Raw genomic sequence first — 24,403 nt, 5'->3', positions numbered from 1 at the left:
TCTACATCAGTCGATTAGATACGTATACAATAAACAAAAGGCGTTAACGAACGGTCTACTTATCACATAATGTACCTACTTATAGTACACAAATTCATAAACTAAGGGGATGTGAAATGACTGCTATTAGTATAAAAACGAAGTGGTACAGTACACAAACATGTAGTTGTGAGATCTTTTTAATTACCTACGCATTTTTTTATTTTCTCAGTTTTTCAACTATTACACAATACACACTCGCTAGTGATAAGGCAAATGAGGCAAATATCAAAATTATAGTTATTTAAACTCCGACAAACCCACTTTCTCAGTAGAATAAGGGTGGCATATTTGATAATCGTGGATTAGCTACCTACTCTATGTTTGAAAAATCGTCTATTACCTACTGTTTATTTATTTTATTCACACAATTCAAGTAAACCAAATACCTAACATTCGTTTTGAAAATTTACGTGGATAATATAAATATTAAACAGTTAATAGATAGGTATGAATTACGCGTGAAATAAATATGAGAAATTAACTCTTTTATGGAATAATAAAATTAATAAAACTCCACTATTGAAATTCATTCAATTTTGTTATATTTAATAATTTTTGTGTCTATTCAAACTTTTTGTTTAAAAATCGACTAAGTTAATGGCGACTGCCAACATATAAGAATGGAGAATACGTTAATAGCCATTAAAATTATTAAAAAAAAAGAAGAAATGGTTTGTTTGTATTCTATTCCCCAGTAGATGGCAGCACATAAATGAATTGTTAGCTGTATCTAACTATTCACTACGAGATGGCGCTGTAAACACCTCGCGCTTACAGCGTGTTAAACTAAGACTCAAATAGTGTGACACCGGTCCGAATTACACCCCGGTATCTTTATTTTGACCTGGCTCTTTACTGAAACAAAAAAAAAGTACAATACGGACATTTGCCTTGTCACGTCTGTCAAAACCTGTCAAATAGTCAAATCAATCAAAAATGTCAGTGTTTGGAAAGCGGTCGATCGCTGAAGTAATGAGCGGAATCATGTAAAAAAAATCGTCTATGATAATTTTACATTGTATATTAGTTACCTCTTAAGTGAATTTTAATAAATCCAATGTAAAAAGGACAATATATAAACGGAGTTGGAATTTACAAGCAAGATGGCCAAGTGAGTAGATTAATTTTATAAAACAGTAGGATCTAATAAGATTATCGTACCATGCTATGCTATATCGTGTATACCTTCGCGGACAATTGATTCCGCACACAGCACAATTCATGCGTACATAATACAATAGTTATTTGTGATACTTATTATTACTTTTATAAGCATGAAAATAATATCGTTGATTCGCGTGTGTTCTGACACGAATTTGTATTGGAATGTAAACAATGCATGAAGTGGTTTTCCACATGTAATATTCCGCAATAAAGCGTATTTATTAGCTCCTAATGTTTAAATAATGTGATATATTTTTCAACATTCTTCTCTTTGTAGTAATAACAAAGAATTGAAATCCAAATTTATATGTAATATTAGGGAATCAGTATGTTGACATTAAAGTAGATATTTATATTAAGATTTATCAAAAGTGTAACCAGTTAAGTACTATTTATATTGTTTTTAATGTAACTAACATTTTTATTTTATTTTTTTCTTTAGCCTATTAGTGTGTCCCACTGCTGAGCAAAGGCCTCCCCTCTTTCCCGCCACTTGTCTCTGTCTAATGCACACTCCCACCACTCCACACAGAATGTATCTAGGTTGTCCCGCCATCTCCGTTTGGGTCTTCCTCTAACTAACATATATATTATTATTTTTAAATATAATAAGATAATAACCATGATGTCCTCTAGTCAAGAAAGATTTGAATAATTCCATAATTAGAAGGATATTAACACTTCCAGTGCCAACAGCCCCAATTCTATCGGGACTATGGGGTTCTTGGCACTGAAAGTGCTAAGTAATTCTCTTGTACATAATTAACTTCCAAGAAACTCATGGGTTTATACCTACCACCTTCAGGGCATATTCAGCAATTATGATTCATTCACTAAAATTTATTTTGACATGTTTGTCTAACAGGGAAATGATGATAGTGTTTGTGTACGACACACAATGCTGCGTTGCGGAGGAGGATGACCCCATCAACGCTGTTCTGTACTTCCACCCTGGTTGGGTGTCTGATACACAACGGCATGCCTTAGCCGGACAGGTACGGACTGCAATTTATTAACACTCAGCTGACTAATAATGCTGAGTTGGTTTTAACATGATCTCTCATACTTTTGTGGCTTGATGTTGCTTATGTCCATGGGCGACAGTGACCACTTACTAATCAGGCGGCTTGACTGATTTTGTGGGGTGTCCAAATGTATTTGTGTATTCTAATTACAGTAACCAGATTCCTCCCGCGTAGAAGCGAAGCAAGATTTAAAAAATAGGGAACATGTTTAAAATATCAAGGCCCTTCCTTCAATTGTTTAGGCTCTACGTTGTCTGACAATATCATGAGAGCCTGGGATCCGCTTGGCGATAAATTCCAAGATTGACGTAGGCCAATTTTTTTACGAAAGCGCTTGTCATCTGAACTTTCAACCCAGAGGGGAAACTAGGCCTATTGGGATTACCCCGGTTTCTTCACGATGTTTTCCTTCACCAAAAAGCGACAAGTTCCGAAAAACTCGTTGGACGAGCCGGGGTTCAAAGTCGCACGCTCTTACTACTAGGCTACCAGCGCTTCTATAAAGCAATTATTCATTTATATTCAGTTATAAACATAGATTCTAAAATGTTGTTTTTTAGAAAGTCTCACTTCCACTGGGGAAGAACTTGTCAAAAATGCGACAGAACAGGTTCATGAATAAATCATTATCTAAACCCGTTCTGACCAATTTAACTATGTCTGTGATTACACAATTTTGTTATAACTACAAAACACACTAATCTTTCTGAGTAGCCTTGGATCTGTTACGTAAACCTAGATGTTATAATTCCATTATTTTTTTAATACATTCAGAGTTTTTCGAAGATCTACTTAAAAAAAATGAATATTTTATTTTACCACTTTGTCGCCATGATTGATTTATGGATCCACGCCAAATGAGACAAGACGGACATGGCTAAACTATAAGGGCTCCTAGTTGACTACGGAACCCTAAAAGTTACATTCCAAATTTTCTAGATACGAAATCTAATTTAAACAGTCATCATTTATTTAGGTATTTAATGCGATTCAATACCATTTTCGGCTGCTATCTACGTGTCTACAATTCCTAACTTATTCATTGTCAGTTCGATACGTCCGACCGAAATCGAAACCGAAACCGAACCGCCTCCTTGCTCTAGTTTCAGCTGAAACCGAACCTTCGGCCGTATCTTTAGGTATTTAAAAAAGAGTAAACAAATTCTTGAAAACATCACAAGATCAAATAATGTAGGTTAAAGTCAGGTCGTTCAGTGACAGATCCAGGTGGTTTTGTATTTGGTTGGTTAATCAATAAATGTTGTACCTACCCGAAAATGTACAGATTATTTCTTTATTTTCATTAAAAAGATAAAAATTAAGTAAGTACCTAAAGATACAGAGTATAGCCTTCGGTCGGACATTAAATATATCAACATTACACTGTTAACTGACAACCTTATTCCCAAGACATAAGGTCGACAACTAATCAGTACATCACACGCCTAACAGTCATATTTTGTAGGTGGTAGGCGCCGCGCACTGCGTCAAGTCGTTGTTCTCGCAGCCCACCGCCATCACTCTTCAAAGCGGCAAGTTCATCATTAGGGAGTACGGCAGATACATTCTGGTGAGTCATGGCATGAATATGTATACATATATCTAAGGACGGACCTTACGGGCAATAAGAATGGGGCCAGTACAGCGGTGTGCCGCACACTTCAAGCAGTCGGCTGCAGCAGCCTTATGGAGGATGAACTGAGCATAACAAATGTAGGTATTACTTAATGTTTGAGCTTAACAAATCTTACACGTCACATATGAAACGATAATAGGTGTAATTTTTTAATATGAAACTAAACCCAATTTGACAAAAATGGAAATTGGACTTAAAATTACATTAGATTCTAAGTTTAAGTAAAATTTAATATTGTTAAACTTTAATTCAACCATTACGTGTTCATTAAGTATAAGTATTTAACTAATCGAAACAGGAGCTAATCTACATTTAATCACAAATGAAAGTAGTTTATTGACGTCATTCACTCATCCACTTTTCCATCGTCCCGTATCGACTATTATTAAACCATTCGAAACCTTACTGCAACGAGATAAGCTCTACCAAAGGTCAATAGCATAGGTACACATAGGCGTGTCAGCCGTAAAGATTTATGGTTATAGCCGTTATAGGTATAGATAACCCCTACCTTATTGCTGGGGGCAGGACGAACATGACATGTTTACATAAGTGATTTAGTTGCACGTTTGGCCACCCACTTGACATTGGATTCCTGGTTTTAGTACCTACTCGTACTTTGTTTCATAAAATCGATTCATAACAAAATTGAATAAGTTCACAGATGACAGACGATGATGACAGATAAAAATGATCATGGAATTCAAAAATTTATAAATAAATTAAATCTGTAACCAGTGTACCAAGAATTATGTATGTATGTAATTGGGACAAGCAGTTGATACAAATACATATGTATTCTCGGAAAATATGACTCATATGATAGAATAATATTTACCTACTTACGGAATTTACCGTTGTTTCTGATTTATCTGTTTATTTTGACACGAATTTTTATATATTTACGTAAAACAATACATGCAGTTTGTTTACAATTTAGTGTCATTAGTTGTTATTTTTAGGGTTCCGTCCGTACCTCAAAAGGAAAAAACGGAACCCTTATATTATCACTCGTGCGTCTGTCTGTCCCACCATTCCCCCTCCCTTCCGAACCCATGGAACGCAAGTCCGACTCGCACTTGTTTTATAAAAATCTTACTAGAAAAAACATTATGTCAATAGTACCTTATTTTGAATATAATGGCAGGTTATTATCAAACTGTTCGAATATTATTCGGCCTAGTCATTAGAAGGCGATTGCGGTTTTATCCAGGACGGCTGTACTACATACTGTATAGGTACTTGAACGTAGGTGAAATCGATATCGTTATGAAGAAATATCTTATAATCCATAGTCTCTGCAGCTTACTGTACGTACACAAGCAGTACGTAAACTAACCAAAACGCACCCCTTAAAACTGGTTGATTGTACTGTAACCTGTGATGTGAACCATATAAAGGGTTAAATCTCTATTGCACGCGCATATTGCTGTCAAGTTAGCACAGTGACATTAACAACCGTCATCGTGGGCGGGACAGCAATCGCGAGCAATAGAGATAGCAAAGCGTCTCACCTTTCTTCTTCTTCTTCGTTACACTCTTGACAGAGTGGTCGTGGCCATTATGTAAACTTTTGAGCGACTCGTTTAACGACACGTCGCCATTCCTCCCGTAGAGCTGCTTTCCGTGAGCATTCGCTTACTGTGGCCGACACACTGGCTTTGATTTGGTCGGTCCATCTCATTGGCGATCTTCCTCTAGCCCTGATACCTCCCACTCTTCCTTGCCCACTAGACGTTCTATGGATGTTCCGTCTCTCCTTTAATGGTCGGTATATTCTAAAAGAAACTTTTTCCATAGGCCATAGGCAGCGACCGCAACATTCCCGACTGGGTGCTCAAAAACCGCGCGTCCCTCCTCACGTCCATGATCAAAGTGTACCACGGGGACCTGCAAGCCTTAGCTGTTCAGATGGAGGACCAGAAGCGGCTGTCGGAGAAACTGTATCAGATCTTCGAGACGTACTTACCTGTGCTACAATATGGATGTCACATTTTTCAACGAGTGCCAATGCTTAGTCTACCAAAGGTGAGATACAGCTTACTGTTTCCATAATTAACCCTTTATAAGGCATAAGGGTGTCAGAAATTGTTCTAATTTGAACCTTCGAGACGTGCTGGTGCTGCAGTATGGATGCTATATTTTCAACGGGTTCCGATGCTTAATTTGCCGAAGGTTTGTAGTAGGAATGCATCGCGTTCTTCTCGCTGTCATAAAATCGAAGCTTTTTATTTTATCTAGACTATGATCAGGTACTTTCCGGAAGTGAATACCTACCTAGAAACCGTCTTATTTTGACGTATCTACCCCATACCTTAAACTTAAATAAATAAATCGAACCGTGAAAATACGAACCGGTTAAAATTACGTACCGTAACCGGTACTAAAACTCTGAAATCTTCAGCATAAATTAAGTGAATGGTTTCATTTATCAGTAATACATCTTTTGAAATCATGACTATCATGAGTCATCACTAGCTACGTCGCTATTAACAGAAGCTAATAATATTACAAAATAAATACAGAATTACCGTAGACAGAGATAAGATAATGTTTGGAGTATTTGTTTGCTTTGCCGGCCGGCGGCCAACAACATAATGTGTTTGCGTAGAGGGTGGAAATATTACGTTACCTACTTGATTTTGTCCCTACTTATGCTTAGGGGCCTTGCTTCTGAATCTTTTGACACACGAAGAATAGGTACTAGAATACAAGTCACAAATCGTTAAATTATGTGGAAAACTGTGGTCGATCTTATCGCTTTAATCTGCAGGCAAACTGTAGGTACTTAAATACAGTTTTGCAGGGACCTATATAATTAAAAGCTCTGTAAGTACTGTATATTAATAATAATAATAGTTATTTGTTTTACAAGGGGGCAAAGTTGTTGTTTAACTGCTCGTGCTAATATTGATACCCGAGCAAGCGAAAGATTCCAAAATTGAACACGAGCGTAGCGAGTGGTTCGAAAAATGGAATCTTGAGCGTTGCGAGGGCTTCAAAGCACGAGGGTTAAACAAAATTTGCCCCCGAGTGAAACACAAAAATTTTCACCACACCAACCCAAAGCAAATATTAAAATGTAAAATACCAAACAAAATCAAATCCAAATGAATGTTATTAAATATTTATCATCCAAAATCATCATTCAAAAGTCAATTCTACCAGCAAACATACGAAAACAACTCAAAATTGGCATTTGATTACGTTGCCTCACATGTGAATAAAATGCAACTTTGCTATCAGTTTTTGAAGTGCAAAGTAAGCCTTTCCGAGCTGGTGTGGTGAAATTAAATAAAATCGCATATGAGCGATTATTTCCAGGCAAACTTGGGGTAGCGGAACTAATGCCACTAAAGTTCAGAATAACACAATAACGTTAAAATAAAAACCTCTCCGTTTACGTCCAGCGGCGGTAGCACGATCGCATTTTTATCGCCTGTCACTATGCCTGTCACGTTCTAACAAGTAGGTATATAAGTGCGAAAGTGATAGGCATTAGTGACAAACGATAAAAATGCAACCATTGCTACCACCGCAGGCCTCAAACAGTCCTTCATAAAATCTTCATATAAAACTGTTTTCGTAATGAAGGAATCGGTAGGTGCGTTTACGTCAAGTACATTGGAAAGGTTTGAAAATTTAACTGATATGCTTCCTGTCGTATTATACACACACATAGATGTGTGTAGGTACAGTCAGCAGCAGAAGTTGCTAAGCGGGCCAGGTGTTCAAAAAGATCTTGACGCGACTTTATTGTTAAGAGAAAAAGAGCGTGTCAAGGTAATTTAGAACACCTCGCCCGCTTAGCAACTTCTGCTGCCGACTGTACAATGCTGCTGCTGCTGTATGTTACACGCTAAAACGATTATAGTCGTATCCGCCCCGTGATCATAGGATCACGGGGCGGATACGACTATATTCTCCCTCCCCTCCTATCATTAACCTTTTGACCGCCAAGGACGGCAACTGACACGCGCGGCTACGGCCCAATATCAACCTTCGTGCATTCTGACAAGGTCAGTGGGGAGACACTCCTGACTTCGGGCAAACTCGGCTCCGTTCGGCTCAGCATTGCTCCGAGCAATTATTAGGCTTGACACAACTTGACGTCCCTTTGCGTTCACGACCACAGATAAGATAATGACTTGAATTTTGACAACCCTAAATAGCCGAAAGGGATAGTGCCATAACTTAGAAAGGGATATCATGACTCGACCCTGAATCGCTGTCAAACTTCGGTTTTGTAGGAAGTGTCCTTTCTGTACGGTAGTAGGGTCAACTGTAAACTTATTCTAAAATATGTCCCATAGTTCTTAATTCACTGACAAAAGAGCTATGGGATCTATTTTTGAGATGATTTGTGCACCCATATTTTTACACTTGACCTATTACTTATACTGTGACAAGGTTCACGATGACGCGCCGCAATAGGCGTGGTCAAAAGGGTTAATAGTTTTTAATCGACGCACATGTTTTTACAGAGTGCCACAGCAGTATATCTGGAATCCATGCAGATCCTGGAGCAGTGTCGTCGCAACCGCGGCGTGCTGGGTGGCGTCGTGCTATACAATAACAAGTAAGACCCTGCCTTTTAGGGGCCCACTGATTAACAGTCCGTCGGACGGTATCGGCCTGTCAGTTAGAACAAAATTTTGACAGTTCCAAACAACTGACAGGCCGATACCATCATTACCATCCGGCGGACTGTTAATCAGTGGGCCCCTTTAGGGGCCCACAGATTACCAGTTCGCCGGGCGATATCTGCCTGTCAGTTGTTCGGAGCTGTCAAATTTTGCGTTTAACTGACAGGCTGATATCGTCCGGCGAACTGGTAATCTGTGGGCTCCTTTAGGACAGCGATTTCCAAACCACGGCCCGACAAGTGCCAATTTCGATACAATCCAGTCCACAAAAAAGTATAGAAGCCTGGCTTTTGCTCTCGGATCAATAAAGTGGAAACCAGACACATATCCTAGTCCTAGGTCTTAAGACTTTAGTCTCCAGTTAATGCCGTACACGACGTATGGGTATATTTCTCACATGATTAAAACAAGACAAACATCCGTGCATTTTAAACAAATGGCATAATATGTGTCATTCCTAAGCATAAAGTCCCACATTGCCGCTTGCCATAAGGACGCTTTGTCAGGTTATTCGTATAAAGATATACAATCTCATCCTTATGGTAATTAAGCGACAAATTAGGACATTTGCCTAACTTCGACACACACACAATACAAATCCTCTTTATGGCACAACCTCAAAAACATTTACAGAGAGACACACATAATACATGAAGACAGAATATTGTCTTTAATAAACGTAATTATGATAGACTCGATGGATTCAAATTCATATCTCATATAAAATAGGGAACAAGAAATACCAACACAGTATGTAAAGTTATAAACTAATGCTTAAAACTGGTACGTAAGCACATTATGAAGACTTTTAACTATTAAGATTGTAAGAAAATCTTCATTTATTCCACAGAATCGTCGCAACACTGCTACCACCAAGCCTCACGTCCTACCTAACCGTTGTGGACCCGTACCGGATAAAATCTCCTGCCGAGACCCTTGAAACAGAAACGCCATTACCGCTAGGCGCTCAGCTATTGGTCGTTTACGTCGCTAAGAAGATGTATAACAGCCTTAAGAAGCAAGCGGAGAAGATGCAGGAGTTCAGTCACAATGGGGAGGAGATGATTGCTAGGTTCAAGAAGGTAACATTATGTTATATGTTCTAGTAGTTACTTGAAACAGAAACAGCATTGCCGCTAGGCGCTCAGCTATTGGTCGTTTACGTCGCTAAGAAGATGTATAACAGCCTTAAGAAGCAAGCGGAGAAGATGCAGGAGTTCAGCCACAATGGGGAGGTAACATTATTAAAAGTTGAAAAATTCAGTCTCTGGTGGGACATGAACCCACAACCACTGGATCGCTAGCCTAGTGGCTGCCATCTGAGCTACCAAGACCTTACCCAATACAGCGATTATTTCCACCATATATGAGCCTTAGGAAGGCCCTAGTGACATCTACCGAAAGAGTGTTTTTTTTTTTATTGGAAAAAGTTAAACATTTGACCACAATCTCACCTGATGGTAACCCAAGTAGCATTGCAAGCTGTATATAAGCTGTATTAAAGTGTATTTGTATACTATAAGCTGTACAGTTAGGCTGTACAAACGCTGTATAAGCGCTTATACAGCCCTTATAAGTAAAAAAAGGGCCCAAATTATACAGCCTTTGGCGTTATTAGAGCTGTAGAGTAGCTGTATAAGCAATACATAAGCTGCATAATAGCTGCATTACAGCTATATTTCGGTGTAACAGGAAACCTTAACACTACAGATAATCTCTTATAAGTACGATATAAGAATATAAGTTTTAAATGAGTTATAAGAAAGAATTACAAGAGAATAATAATCATTTAAGAAACTAAAATGTCTTAATCTTGTTCATTCGTAATATAGTAATGGCGACAATAAAGTGTTATAGTGGATGGTAAAAGTAAAAGTAAATATTATACAGGACTTGAATGGAATATTACATTATTGGTAAGTGCGGATTATTATTTATTGTGAACCTGTGTATCTTTTCTGGCAAAATATTTACGCGCCTGCAAAATAACAAAGAGAAACCATAAGGAAAATATCAAAAATCGGTAAAGTTACTGTTTGTTTTTAAGGTTAGAGTATCAAAAATATTTATAAATATTAATTCTAAGGCTAAACAATTTATTTTAGCTGGTAATCATAACACGGCGTTAGTCTGCTAAATATTTGCAAGTATTTCTTTAATTATATTTACAAATACGTTTTTTTTTTATTGTAAAATGGCGACAATTTTTAAACAGCCTACAGGATAGTTGGAGAGCATTATAATCTTAGTAGCTGTGCTGTGTAATAAATGGAGTGTCTTTTACAGCTTTTATAATTAAAACAGCTTTTTAATAGAATATTTGTATTCGTTTGGCTGTATTTCGGTTCTCCGTACATAAGTTATAATTCTCTTTAGAGATCCGTATAAAAAATAAAAAAACCTGTACTGTAGTTGTCATATATTCCTTTAGTTTTATAATACACTTATTTTCAGAAATCATTACACTACTATACTTATACGAGTGTACAATTACGCCAAAAGATTGTTATAAGCGACTCTGTCAGTAATACAGAAAAAAGCTGTACTATAGCTGCCATTTATTCATTTGGTTTTATAATACCTTACGGACAGAAGTTATACAACTACTATTCTTATAGGAGAGTAAGATTACGCCATAAGAAATAGCTTTAAAACGGGGTTGACAGATACATTTGTACAGCTACAAGTGCCAAGTGATACTACAATACAGCCTGTATACAGCTTTTACGATAAAATTAGCTTGTAGTGTTTCACAACACTTAATGTTTTAAAACGGAGTTGACAGATACTTTTGTACAGCTAAAAGTGCCAAGTGTTACTACAACACAGCCTGTATACAGCTTTTACGATAGAATTAGCTTGTAGTCTCTCACAACACTTTTAGTTTTATAGTAGATTTTTTATATTCTGATAAAGCACCCCATGCTTCCGCAGAATCCTTTATAATGATTTTATACAGCTTGAGCTGTATAATGTCTGTAAAGTACCTTTTATACAGCTTAAATCTTTTCTGACACTCTTATACGTCCCTTAAATCACTCTAAGTTCTTAATTGGCTGCTATATTGATGTTGCCGACACTTCCATGCTACTTGGGAAGTGCCGATGCAGTCTAGGATGGAACATGCTTACCTAAAAGATGTCTATTCACTCTCGATTTAAAGAGATCCAAGTTATAGTTGAATGGGAATAGATTTGCAGGAAGTGAATTCCACTCCTTAGCCGTTCGCATGATAAAGCTGGATGCATAGCGCTTAGTTCTATAGTTCGTTTTTTTTAGCATTAGAAATAAGGTAAACAATCTTGATGTGTCTTTTAATTGAAAAACACATTTTAAAAATAAGTTACGGCAAATATGTAACAATTATGAATCTAATACGATCATTTATATTCTTCTGGTTTCATAAATAATAGTAACTGATTTTTAAAAAGCGTTTTTCTATTAAAAGACTTGTCAAGATCGCTTACCTTCTTTCAAGTTCTTTCTAATGCTAAAAAAAACGAACTATAATCAATAGCAGAGTAACGACGTAAGGGTGAAACGCAAGTCCGCGTCTAGTCCCACGGTGGCAGAACGGAGATGGGGGGATTAGATTATGTAATCCCATCGCACACTCCCCGAAATGTATCCTGTGCGAAGTGTTATACTTCTTAAACGACTACCAGAGTTCCATGACAGGTATCGTTCGCAGACGTTTCTGCTTTAATTTAGGTAACATTATGTTATGTTCTAGTAGATAGTTGGTACAGAAACACCACTGCTGCTCGGTGTTCAGTTGCCAGGGGTATATGTCACTAAGTAGATGTACCATAGCCTTAAGAATCAAGCAGAAAAGATGCAGAGAGAGATGATTGCTGGGTTTAAGAAGGTAAGTCCTCAGTAGAATGTAATGGGTATTAGTTAATGCAGGTAATTGTAAATCTACTGTTCAGAACCATAAGGTTGATATAATAATAAGAGTGCGTTCTGAACCATTCTCGTAGCAGTTTGCGGTTTTGAACACTACAATAGAATCTCTAATCGAATTCACTGTGGAGGCAAAATGCTTTATTTATATCAACAGCAGTCTAAACTAAATATGTCTGTGTTCTTTTGCAGAACCAAGAAGCCGAACGGGACAAGCGCGACTTCCCGACAGGGATGAAGCGAGACAAATCCCTCCTGTTCACCGCCGTGCCAGAAGAGGACCACACGATGATCTCCCCTCCCACCCGCGACCCGCACGACCCCCTGCCCCCCGCCATGCCCGACGTCGTCCCCTTCACCAACAAACCCAGACCAAGACCAAATAAATTATCTCTAAGCTTCAAAACACAAATATCGGTCGACGAGGAATCAAAGGAAAATGAAAAAGTATTCACAGGACAAACTAGTGTCTGCTCCACACCCATGCTAGAATATAAAAGACTCCACGGAAATATGCTCTCCATCTGCCAAAACCCCGACCCGCAGAAAGAAAAACTAGAATCAGAACCCGATGTCTTAAAGAACATAGAAAATTGTGCCAAAGTCATTGAGAACGAAAAGAGAGACAACAAAATAGTCTTAGACATCAACTGCATCGCTGATCATTATATAAACAAACCTGAACCTATTCGGAAAATGGCGAGCGTTATAGACATACAGGAAACCTTTAAAAACGTCACTAACAGAGCCACAGCTAAATTCAAATTAAAAAGATCACATGTCCCTTTAAGTGATGATATGTCGCCTGAACAAATGCAGAAAAGCGTCAGTACAATGACAATTAACGATCCCTCCTTTCCCGTATTCAGAAATGACGGGATCGAAATATCAGAATCCCTATTCAACCAATACTTAGAACAGCACTACGCTAGCATGAAACAAGATTTATCCAAAGAGGACAACATGTTCACTTTTAACATGAAACTATGCGAGCAGGAGAAATTCGAGGGCTTCGATTCGGAGTTGACGAAATCGCCTCAACGGACACCAAAGAAAATCCCCAAAGATTCTAAAACCGTCGATCAGTCCAGGCGAAAATCGCTGTCATTACCTTTAAAATCTTTATCAGAGAGCTCAGAATCGCAGATCGGCTCGGATTCGTCGGCTAGCTTTAAGAAGAAACTAAGTGGCGTGCAATTGACGCCATTGATGGAGAAGTTAAGTCACCTGGCGTTCTCGGACAAGTCGAGCGGGTATAGCAGTCGAGTAATGACGCCGCTCGAGCTTAGAGAATTTACTCCGGCGGCTGAACGACAAATAACCTTCAATGACAGGTAAATTACTGTAAATAATTTGAGCAATTTATGTATTTCTAGATATATCGCTTTGGCAGACCTTTTCATGATTCAACACCAAGAGAATCCAATATAAATATCAATTTGTTTTGTTTCTCTTTCTGATTTTCAAGCAAGGACATTTCATTCAAGCTGCCTTACGTTTATTTGAACCTTGCCTTGAATGACAATGAAAATGCCTTGAATGACAAACAAGTTACAATTGACGGATGATTGTCTTAACAGCAGCTGTATATAACGTTGAACTTCTTTGAAAAAAGCCTTAGAACTTACAAAAGAATCACCTGTAGATCAAATGCAAAGTTGGTGTCTTTCAAGGATATTTTGTGCCTCATCGGACTGGCCTAGCTAGACGCGTCCAGCATGTGATCTGTACCTAATATTGTTTCAGACCAAAAACCCAGCGCCAAGACTCGGAATCGGACTACGACTCCGACTCAGACTTGGAGCAGCTACCTTCCTACACGCAGCACGCCGTGAAATGCGGGTTATTCGTGAGCGGCCTCCACAACATGGCGTTACTAGCCCTCGTGGACGTCAACGCGGCTGGCGACAGCGACGTCATCAACTCCTTGGTAAGACATTACTGAGACTTGGCTAGCTTACTGCACACAACACGCCGTCTTCGTGAGCTGCCTCCACAACATGGCGTTACTAGCGCTCGTGGATGTCAGCGCGGCTAGCGACAGCGACGTCATTAACTCCTTGGTAAGACGTTACTGAGACTTGGCTACCTTTCTACACGCAACACGCCGTGAAATGCGGGTTATTCGTGAGCGGCCTCCACAACATGGCGTTACTAGCCCTCGTGGACGTCAACGCGGCTGGCGACAGCGACGTCATCAACTCCTTGGTAAGACATTACTGAGACTTGGCTAGCTTACTGCACACAACACGCCGTCTTCGTGAGCTGCCTCCACAACATGGCGTTACTAGCGCTCGTGGATGTCAGCGCGGCTAGCGACAGCGACGTCATTAACTCCTTGGTAAGACGTTACTGAGACTTGGCTACCTTTCTACACGCAACACGCCGTGAAATGCGGGTTATTCGTGAGCGGCCTCCACAACATGGCGTTACTAGCGCTCGTAGACGTCAGCGCGGCTGGCGACAGCGACGTCATCAACTCCTTGGCAAGACATCCCATACAACCATTTCCAGTCGCCGTTACGACGCGGTGTTGACACATCTTGTGTCGACACCGTCTGTTTCGGTCACAATTCCAGTCGCAGAGTCGTCGCCGTGTCGACACAGTTACCAGAAATGGGGAAGGGTCGACACATGACACAAAGTGACATAAAGTGTGGTCGCCGTGTGCACGCATTGTTTCGGGTTTGCGACTACTTTATGCCAAAATCATTCGTTCATTCGTTCATTTTGTTCCTGTCAAATGGAAACTGTCAGATGGAAAAATACTTAAATAAAAATAAGTGACATTAATACGCCATCTCTAAAACGGATTCCAAGACGTAATTATATATTGTTTGCATTTATATTACAATATGACTTAAATTATTATGGGGAATTAAACTGCTCGAGTGATTTGATAAACTAAGTGTAATATAATCAACGCGCCACCACATTGTTTTAGTTTAGCCGGAAATGAAATTGTTTACTTCTCAGTGCCTGTGTTCATAACTATATTATTTGAAGCATTTTTAGTACTTCGATGCGTATACTATACTTAAATAACAGAAATAACGCTTTACATACTACGAAACTTGTTAATTATGATGTATAAATATGGTTTAAGGCTGAGAAATATTGCAGTCACAAAGTAGTTGCAATGTTTCGACTTTGTGTCGACTCTGTGTTGACACATGACACGCGCTGTCAAAAGTAATAACAAAGTTACTGGTATGTTACTGGATTTGCAAAATGGCTCCTTGTGTTGATTTGTTTTCAGATATTCTCAAAGTGTAAAAATGCCGTGGTCAGAGATGGGCATTAATCGATTAACTGTTTATTCGACTAATTAATGGAATAAAAAAAGTTAATTCTCAAATTTTAATCGCGATTAGTTTAGTCGACCTAACATAGATTGAAATTGAATTAATCTGAATATTAATCGAATAAATTATCGATTAAATCTCGATTGAAAGTTGACAGGGGGCCATTTTTGTACGTAAAAATAATAGAAATGTCTTGCATGCAGATGGTAGCAAAACACTTTGTCATAAAAGTCGAGATGGGTGTCGATATATAGGTTTTAGGGAGTGCCGATTTCGAAAATAATGACCATTTTGGAATCCGAAATGGCGGCCATGCACTGTGTCATAAAAGTCGTCATGGATGTCGTTTTATACGTTTTAGGGGGCCCCAATTTTGAAAATGATGACCATTTTGGAATCCAAAATGGCGGCCATGCACTATGCTATAAAAGTCGTCATGGGTGTCGTTTTATAGGTTTTAGGGGGCGCAGATTTCGAAAATGATAACCATTTTGGATTCCAAGATGGCGGCCATGCACTATGTCATAAAAGTCGTCATGGATGTCGTTTTATAGGTTTTAGGGGGCCCCGATTTAGAAAATGATGACCATTTTGAAATCCAAAATGGCGGCCATGCACTATGTCATAAAAGTCGTCATGGGTGTCGTTTTATAGGTTTTGGGGGGCGCAGATTTAGAAAATGATAACCATTTTGGATTCCAAAATGGCGGCCATGCACTATGTCATAAAAGTCGTCATGGGTGTCGTTTTATAGGTTTTAGGGGGCGCAGATTTCGAAAATGATGACCATTTTGGATTCCAAGATGGCGGCCATGCACTATGTCATAAAAGTCGTCATGTATGTCGTTTTATAGGTTTTAGGGGGCCCCGCTTTCGAAAATAATGACCATTTTGGAATCCAAAATGGCGGCCATGCACTATGTCATAAAAGTCATCATGGGTGTCGTTTTATAGGTTTTGGGAGGCGCAGATTTCGAAAATGATAACATTTTCAATTTAAAAATGGCGGCAATGCACTATGTCATAAAAGTCGTCATGGATATCGTTTCATAGGTTTTAGGGGGCGCAGATTTCGAAAATGATGACTATTTTCGATTCCAAGATGGCGGCCATGCACTATGTCATAAAAGTCGTCATGGATGTCGTTTTATAGGTTTTAGGGGGCGCAGATTTCGAAAATGATGACTATTTTGGATTCCACTTTTATGACAAAATACGTAGCCGCCATCTTGGATTATAAAATGATCATCGTTTTCGAATTCTGCACTCCCTAAAACCTATAAATCGACATCCGTGACGACGCAAGTTATCTTTATTTTCAGATCTAACAAATTGCTACAGAATACAAAGGACAAAAAAGAAGCGAGGAGGTAATGAAACAAGCAAAAATACAGATGATTCCTCGACGCAATTGGGTGATTCTTAAATTGTGTCTAGATTTTTTTTGTCATAAAAGTTTATATTTTTCACATATTACTCTCACAAGTTCCGTGACATTTCGACCTTGTAATTTTTTAAGTAAATGTTTTTGTTTATCTATGAGGATCTCACTAGAATAGTATAATCAAGGTATGTTTATATTTAATGAATGAAATAGTAACGCAAAAAAAAAAAATATTTGTGTTTTATATTCCTGCCGAAGACTTTTATTTTACCTTTTCCTTCTACACAAGTTTGGCCAAGTAATAAGAATTTAGGGCTCTCAATTTTATTTTGACTTCTACAACAGTAAAGCTACGAGGCCATGTTTGGTATCGTTTTCGTATAAATTCGCAGTACCAAATTTAGTTAAGGTATCACATTGACACCATTCCGAAGTAAAAACATATAAACTTATTAAAATACTTTCTTTTAAACTCCTCTTCACGCTTAAACTGCTGAACAGTTTTAATTTAAATTTGGTACACATATATTTTGAGTCCCGAGATAGGATATAATAAGTTATCTCAAAAATCATCCTTTAAAGGTGTGAAATGAGGTGTAGGGGGGAATTCAGAATTGACTTCTTGAAGTTAATACTGTTTAAGTTTAGGTTTGAAGTCATGTTTTTTCATCATTTTTAACTAAATCAAAGATGTAGACCATCCCAAATTTCATATAAATCGGTTCAGCGGTTATTGATTTCCCATACAAATTTCCACGCCACTTTTCACACCTTCAAAAGATGATTTTGGTTATAAGATCTATCCTATGTCCTGTTCCGGGACGCAAACTATTTCTATACCAAATTTCAACGAAATCGGTTCAGCGGTTAAGCGTCAAGAAGAGTTTCAAAAAAACCGGCCAAGTGCGAGTCGGACTCGCGTATTAAGGGTTCCGTACATTAAGTCCGACTCGCGCTTGACTGCACATTTCTAATAGGTTTTCCTGTCATCTATAGGTAAAGAACTATTTTGTGTATTCAGACGGACATACATACAGACGCACGAGTGATCCTATAAGGGTTCCGTTTTTTCCTTTTGAGGTACGGAACCCTAAAAAGATTTATTTTTATTTTGTGGAATGGTGTCAATGTGATATCTTAAATGGATTCAGCACCCCAGATTTATACGAAAACGATACCAAACACGGCCTAGCACCTTCACTGATATAGATATATCAAGATAAAATTGAGAGCCCTAAATAAACTTTCAAGAGCGGATATCTCAAAAACTATTCAACATATCGAAAAAATTGACCGAATAAACTTGTAACAAATTAAATTAACTTTCATTTTGTATAAGTGGCCATGTCGCTGAGATGCATAGTTTCCGAGATATAATCGAAAAACGGGAAAATGGGACCTTCAAAGCCCCCTCTCTCCCCCCCGCTCAAGGGCTACGGCCGGGGACTTTTGATATGTTCACCTCCTAACTTGTCAAACCGAGTTACGGAGTCAAAAATTGTGTTCCGAGCATTTCCCTCTACAACTTTTGGAGCATTCGTTGCCTGACCTAAGTAGCTTATTGAATTTCTTTAAAAACTTTTCTGTAAAAGGTTGACGTGTGTTGGGTGTTTATATGGTTTCGGTCGATTATTATCATTTGCATTGCCCATGATGACTTACTAGAATTACGAGCACACGAGACACTAATGGTAGTTTGACAAACCTTGGTTTTCAAGTGGTATTTTATATTGACATTTGCTGTCACAAATTTGCTGTCAGATTTAGTCGCAAACCGCACGCAAAGTGCACACAAATGTGTCGACACCTTGTTACGGAAAAGTGTAGACACGGCGACGACACTTTGTTTCGAAACAATTCTAGACACATTGTGTGGACTCTGTTACGACACATCTGACATTTAGTTACCACTTTGTGATTCTGCGACTGGAATGGTTATATGGGATTACTGAGACTTGGCTAGCTTACTGCACACAACACGCCGTCTTCGTGAGCGGCCTCCACAACATGGCGTTACTAGCGCTCGTGGATGTCAGCGTGGCTAGCGACAGCGACGTCATTAACTCCTTGGTAAGACGTTACTGAGACTTGGCTACCTTTCTACACGCAACACGCCGTGAAATGCGGGTTATTCGTGAGCGGCCTCCATAACATGGCGCTGCTGGCACTCGTGGACGTCAGCGCGGCTGGCGACAGTGACATCATGAACTCCTTGGTGAGACATTACTGAGACGTGGCTAGCTTACTACACACAGCACGCCGTCTTCGTGAGCGGCCTCCACAACATGGCGTTACTGGCGCTCCTTGGTAAGACATTACTGAGACCTGGCTACCTTCCTAGTCTTCCTACACGATCTTGGCGTGTCTTTTTATTGAAAAACGCTTACATATTTGCTGTGACTTATTATTCAAGTGTTTTTCAATAAAGAGACACGTCAAGATCGCGTAGTCTTTTTTTTTTCTAATGCTAAAAAAAAAGAGGTAGAAACCGTCGCTATACCTATTCAAAATTCTACTTTTTGAACGACTCGCTATAACCACTCGGGGCTGCACTTTCAATATTAGTGCAAGGGGTAAACAACAACTGCTTTTTAACCCAACTACTTTTTTTGCAGTGGGAAACCTCCCTAAACGCCCTGGGGCCCATCGAGCAAAAATGCATGGAGCCCCTCGGAGCAGGCGCGGACGACGCGAGCGACTATAGCTATCTTACTCTAGATCCCGATTGGGGCACTGTCCGTAAAGGCGGACCTTGGGCCGCGCTTGATATAGCTACCATGGGGCTGATACACCATGAGTTTGCTAGCGATCCTGATATGTCGGAGATGATTCTAAGGTAAAACTACATCTAACAAAGACTCTTGCATTCTCGATGGTTATGTAGCATAATTTCTAAAATCAAATATCCCAAGTACGAAATCCTAAAGATGATGATTTTTAGTGTTCCGTACAAAACTTTGTTCACGGAACACTTATTAAATGTACAATACTGCTAGTGCACGAAAATACTAACGACCTTTTTTCCTACGTTCAGTTGACCTAAGTTTAATATCTATAAATTGCGAAATTTCTAACGATATTTTATTTCCTAAACATCAGGACAGGATGTTTATCCTTTTGTCTCCATTTTCGGACCGGAAGACAAATTGGGGCAATGGAACGAAATCATTTAATACTTTTCCAGGCCGCACCAATCTACAAGGTTTTCCCGAAAAATCCAAATATATTCCACAATTAATCCAGCTTTGATGATTCATTTGAAAACAAGTCAAATTTCCCGAAAGTGCAACCTAATTTGAATCATAAATCGGAATGCCAAAGTTAAAATTCTAGTGGCGCGTATGCGGTCGATAAATCGTACTATGCCTGGAAAAGGGTTAACCGTCTGGGAAATAAAAATTGGACAAACTGACAAGTACAGATTTCAGAAAGAGTAGGTATATCGTAATGATGTTTTCTCCAATATGCTCGGAAATGTTCACCTTATTGTAGCAAAAATAGTACGCGAAGTTCTTCGTTATTGTCAAACTCTAATAAAAAAAAATCAAACTATCGCTGTCCTGCTCTAGCGGACGGGAAGTACAAAAACACTACAGTAATAACTTATTACTGTAGTGTTTTATACTTTTTAAAAATAAAAACGCAAACAGCCAATTATTATAACCGCGAGCCGCGTCTACACGTCCCGATCAGCTATCATTTCAAGCTATAGGATAGAGTGAGATAATAAGATAAACGACCTTACTTGTCTCGTTCTTACAAGACCGTTGTGCTCGTGTATGATCGTGCGAATACTTCTTAATAAAATCAAAGATTATTTTTTTAAGGATCTCATCGGTGTTCATAAAGCTTATATAGTTTGTCAAAGGACTTTCTCATTTCAATCATAGACAAAGAGAATCATACTATCTTTGTCTTACACTAGTACTAGCACCCAAAAGAAAAGGATGGGTATAGTTTTCCTGGTTCTTACTGACTGACAAATTAGTTTGACCAACTATATTGCACAATTATATTGAATGAACGAATATTGAATGGTACTGAATGGCAGAATAAGTTTGTGCCTTTAACTTTTAAAAATGTATTAAAGAGGGAAATAGTTTTTGACTTGACATTTTGATGTGAAGGTTCGATTTGAGTGATGCTTCATGCTTAAATAATTATTTTACCTTATTTCCTCGCATGTTTGGAGAAAAGCACTATATATGCCTCGGCAGGAATAGCAATTCGTGGATTGGTCTTCTTTGTCGGACTCCGCTTCGCGTCGTCCGACAAAATCGAGAATCATCCACGAATTGCCCTTTCCCGGCCTCTGCAATAATGTACTATTCCAGGAGCGACGAGAGCTGCGTGGTGGGCGTGTCGATGGGCGGCGCGCAGATCTACTACCAGGAGAGCGGCGCGCGCGGCGCCGGGCCGCCGCCGCCCTCCGACCCCCTCGCCGCCGCCGGCCTGCGCGCGCGCCGCCGTCTGCACCGAGACCACGCCGCCACCATCATATAACACCTGGGCTCTAGAGGCCTATGAATAGTACCAACCGTTCCTCAATTTATTATTTAAACCGACCGATCGGTTAGAAGTTTTTAAAAATTAGAAACTACCGAGTACAGATGTATGCTTGTGTGAAATAATGACATGGAGCCTGAAATATCATGGCGCCTTTGTTCAGTAGGTATAAATAAATAAAGTAGGTACCTATCCCTAAAACTCACCTAATTCCTGGTAATGACTCGTTTATTATTAAATAGGTATATAGAAGGGTGTAAATATTCCAATTTTCCCCACCGGGCACAGATGGAACAAGGTGTTTCATATAAATCATTTCAATTTTTTCCCAGTCAATGTATAGCGGCAGTCACGTGAGAGAGAGACAGATGGGAATACACCCGTGGAACGCGTATTATTTCGTTATATTAATGTAAGCTTGTGACGCAGTCAATCTTTGATACCGTCTAGAATAGTTAAGATGTGTAGTTGGAATCTTATTCCTTATTTTATAATCTTATTATTATTATGTAGAATTCACTATTTATACAAGATATCACAAAATCATAAAGGAACTTGATTTGCGAAATCATGTAGATGCATCTAGCATGCTTACCACATATTGTGCTTAGCACTCGTCCAGTCACGCCAAAATACTTTATTTTTTACCTAAAAAGGGTTGACCTTGCCATAGATTTTTAATTATACAACGTATTTGCTAGTTTATTTATTAGCTATTGTATTCCACATATATTAGATATAAGTATGTTTTTATTATTATTAGCAAAGAGAATTTAGACTAGTGGAATATTGTCAAAGTAAATTATGTATTCAGTACATTTACTGCCATCTTTCTATACAAATGATTAAAACTTTTAGAACGCCATTATTTCTTCACTGATATGTGTTAAATTTGTTAAATATCAAAAGAGTATCGCCATCTACTCGAGGATAGACCAAAGGTATGGTGCCATCTTTTCGAGCGATGGCGCCATACCTTTGGCCTACTCTCGAGTAGATGGCGATACTTTTTGATATTTAACACATATCAGTGAATGAATAAGGATCAAAGTCAAATGGCGTTCTAAATTTGTGTGTCGAAAAATAGCAATAAATGTACTGACTACATAATGTACTTTGACGATATTCCTCTATTTCTAATTCTCTTTGTTATTAGGAACTGAATGAATTAACTTTCGGTGCCGTGCTTCCCAATTCCCGTACTAAATAGACTTTTGGCAGTGAAGTGTTAACTCTTAGAATTGCTTCGGGTTATGGAAAGTCGTCTTCTATTAAAGTAGGTGGTTGTGGGATTAAGATGAGATGAAAAGTTTTCCTTGATCCCATTTATATTTTGATCAAGATTTATTTTTTGACTAAAGTACCTACTTTTTGCAACTGTTTTATCTGAATTTGCAGAATTAATGACCAGTACAAGATTTGTATACAGGTGTCTACATATCATTCCCATCCCACCTACTCGTGGGTTTTCTAAATCTTCTATGTATATACCGACCGTATACATAACAGAGCAAAAAGTGGTAGACGTAAAAAGTATAAATAATCTGTACTTTAAGGAAAGGCAGCTACTTCCAGTGTTTAAAGACTGGACGTTTCACGGACCTTTTCAAATAGTGGTAGTCTATTTATACCATGACTTTGAAACAAAACTTCATCCGACAAATGTAAGAGGTCCCAATGAATCACCATGACGGACTTGACACGTGACGATTCAGTAAGTTTACCTTTTCAGGCTTTCATTTACTTTACTGTAAGAATTATTAAGTAGAAAAAAACTACACTACCTCTGCTTGCTTCATTTTGTATCCAAGAAATGGCAAGTCACGAATTGTATTCCTCTTTAGCTCATCTTATTCTTGCCATTAGATATAAGTTTCTGGCCAAGTAGGATAATGGTATTTATGCGCGCTCAATCTTGCCATCCAATCAGAGTATTGTTAGCAGTTTTTTATGTATACTTTGTATTCCATGTTTTTGTTATTCAGTATTATTTGACATTCCAAGTTGTGTAATGTTATTATTTTGACATATTTCACGTTGCCACGAGATATCCTCATAACAAATTACGTCTAACGATTGTTATTTTACATCATTGAAAACAGACAGCCACTAGCCAATACGGTTTTCACATTGGTGCCGTGACCACGATAACTCCGGGAATCTTATGGCGTCCATCGAAAGGGTAAAATACGACCATATTATTATTCTTACATGATCTAATCATCAATTGTTTTCCGATAGTCATGTAAGGAGTACGACGTTCAAGGCAACCCGGAAACTGTAATTATATGTCCGGTAATAAAGGGTTAAGGTTCAAGTCTCCCGGCAACATGAAATTAACAATTTTACCTAGTTTTAAGAAATGTACAAAATGTTACGCGTCCAAAGCTAGTTTTTTTGCATAACAATTTCTCGTATGTTAGTGCTATTATTTTAACAGCCAGAATGAGTGCTTATTTATACAAAACATACGTTTTTGTGCAATTTACGATAGTCTAATCAACGAATTACATGAAACAAATTACTTACAAACAATTATTATGGGTCCCATATATCTAGTTTTCTAACATTCCATAAATTAGTCCTACCTAAAATACCTTTACTCGATTGGAATGTTATTTTTATTGTTTTTTAAATAATTTTATATTTTTACATGATTTGGAAGGACATTTGAAAAGTTGCCATTGTAAGGAGTGCCAATGTGACACGTATGTAATATTTATTTATAATAGTTATACATAGATATTGTTAAGGATTTTAATAAAAACCCAATAGAGAATGTTGTTTGT

At 38.4% G+C, this 24,403-nt stretch overlaps 1 protein-coding gene across 1 annotated transcript; it reads left to right on the top strand.

Annotated features, from left to right (window-relative positions):
- The first annotated feature begins 984 nt into the window (after window positions 1-984).
- Window positions 985-24,393, top strand: LOC134796303 (uncharacterized). The gene is made up of 10 exons (XM_063768388.1): window positions 985-1,153; window positions 2,072-2,201; window positions 3,697-3,801; window positions 5,668-5,895; window positions 8,352-8,446; window positions 9,364-9,595; window positions 12,612-13,753; window positions 14,166-14,349; window positions 19,724-19,944; window positions 21,443-24,393. The coding sequence occupies exons 1-10, from the start codon at window positions 1,146-1,148 to the stop codon at window positions 21,609-21,611; spliced, it is 2,514 nt and encodes an 837-aa protein (XP_063624458.1). The 5' UTR covers window positions 985-1,145; the 3' UTR covers window positions 21,612-24,393.
- The last annotated feature ends 10 nt before the right edge of the window (window positions 24,394-24,403 follow it).

Source organism: Cydia splendana, chromosome 13, assembly GCF_910591565.1.
Source record: "Cydia splendana chromosome 13, ilCydSple1.2, whole genome shotgun sequence".
In the NCBI taxonomy this organism is placed as follows: Eukaryota; Metazoa; Arthropoda; class Insecta; order Lepidoptera; family Tortricidae; genus Cydia; species Cydia splendana.
The sequence above is the reverse complement of the archived record's forward strand: the minus strand, read 5'-3'. Positions and strand labels throughout refer to the sequence as shown.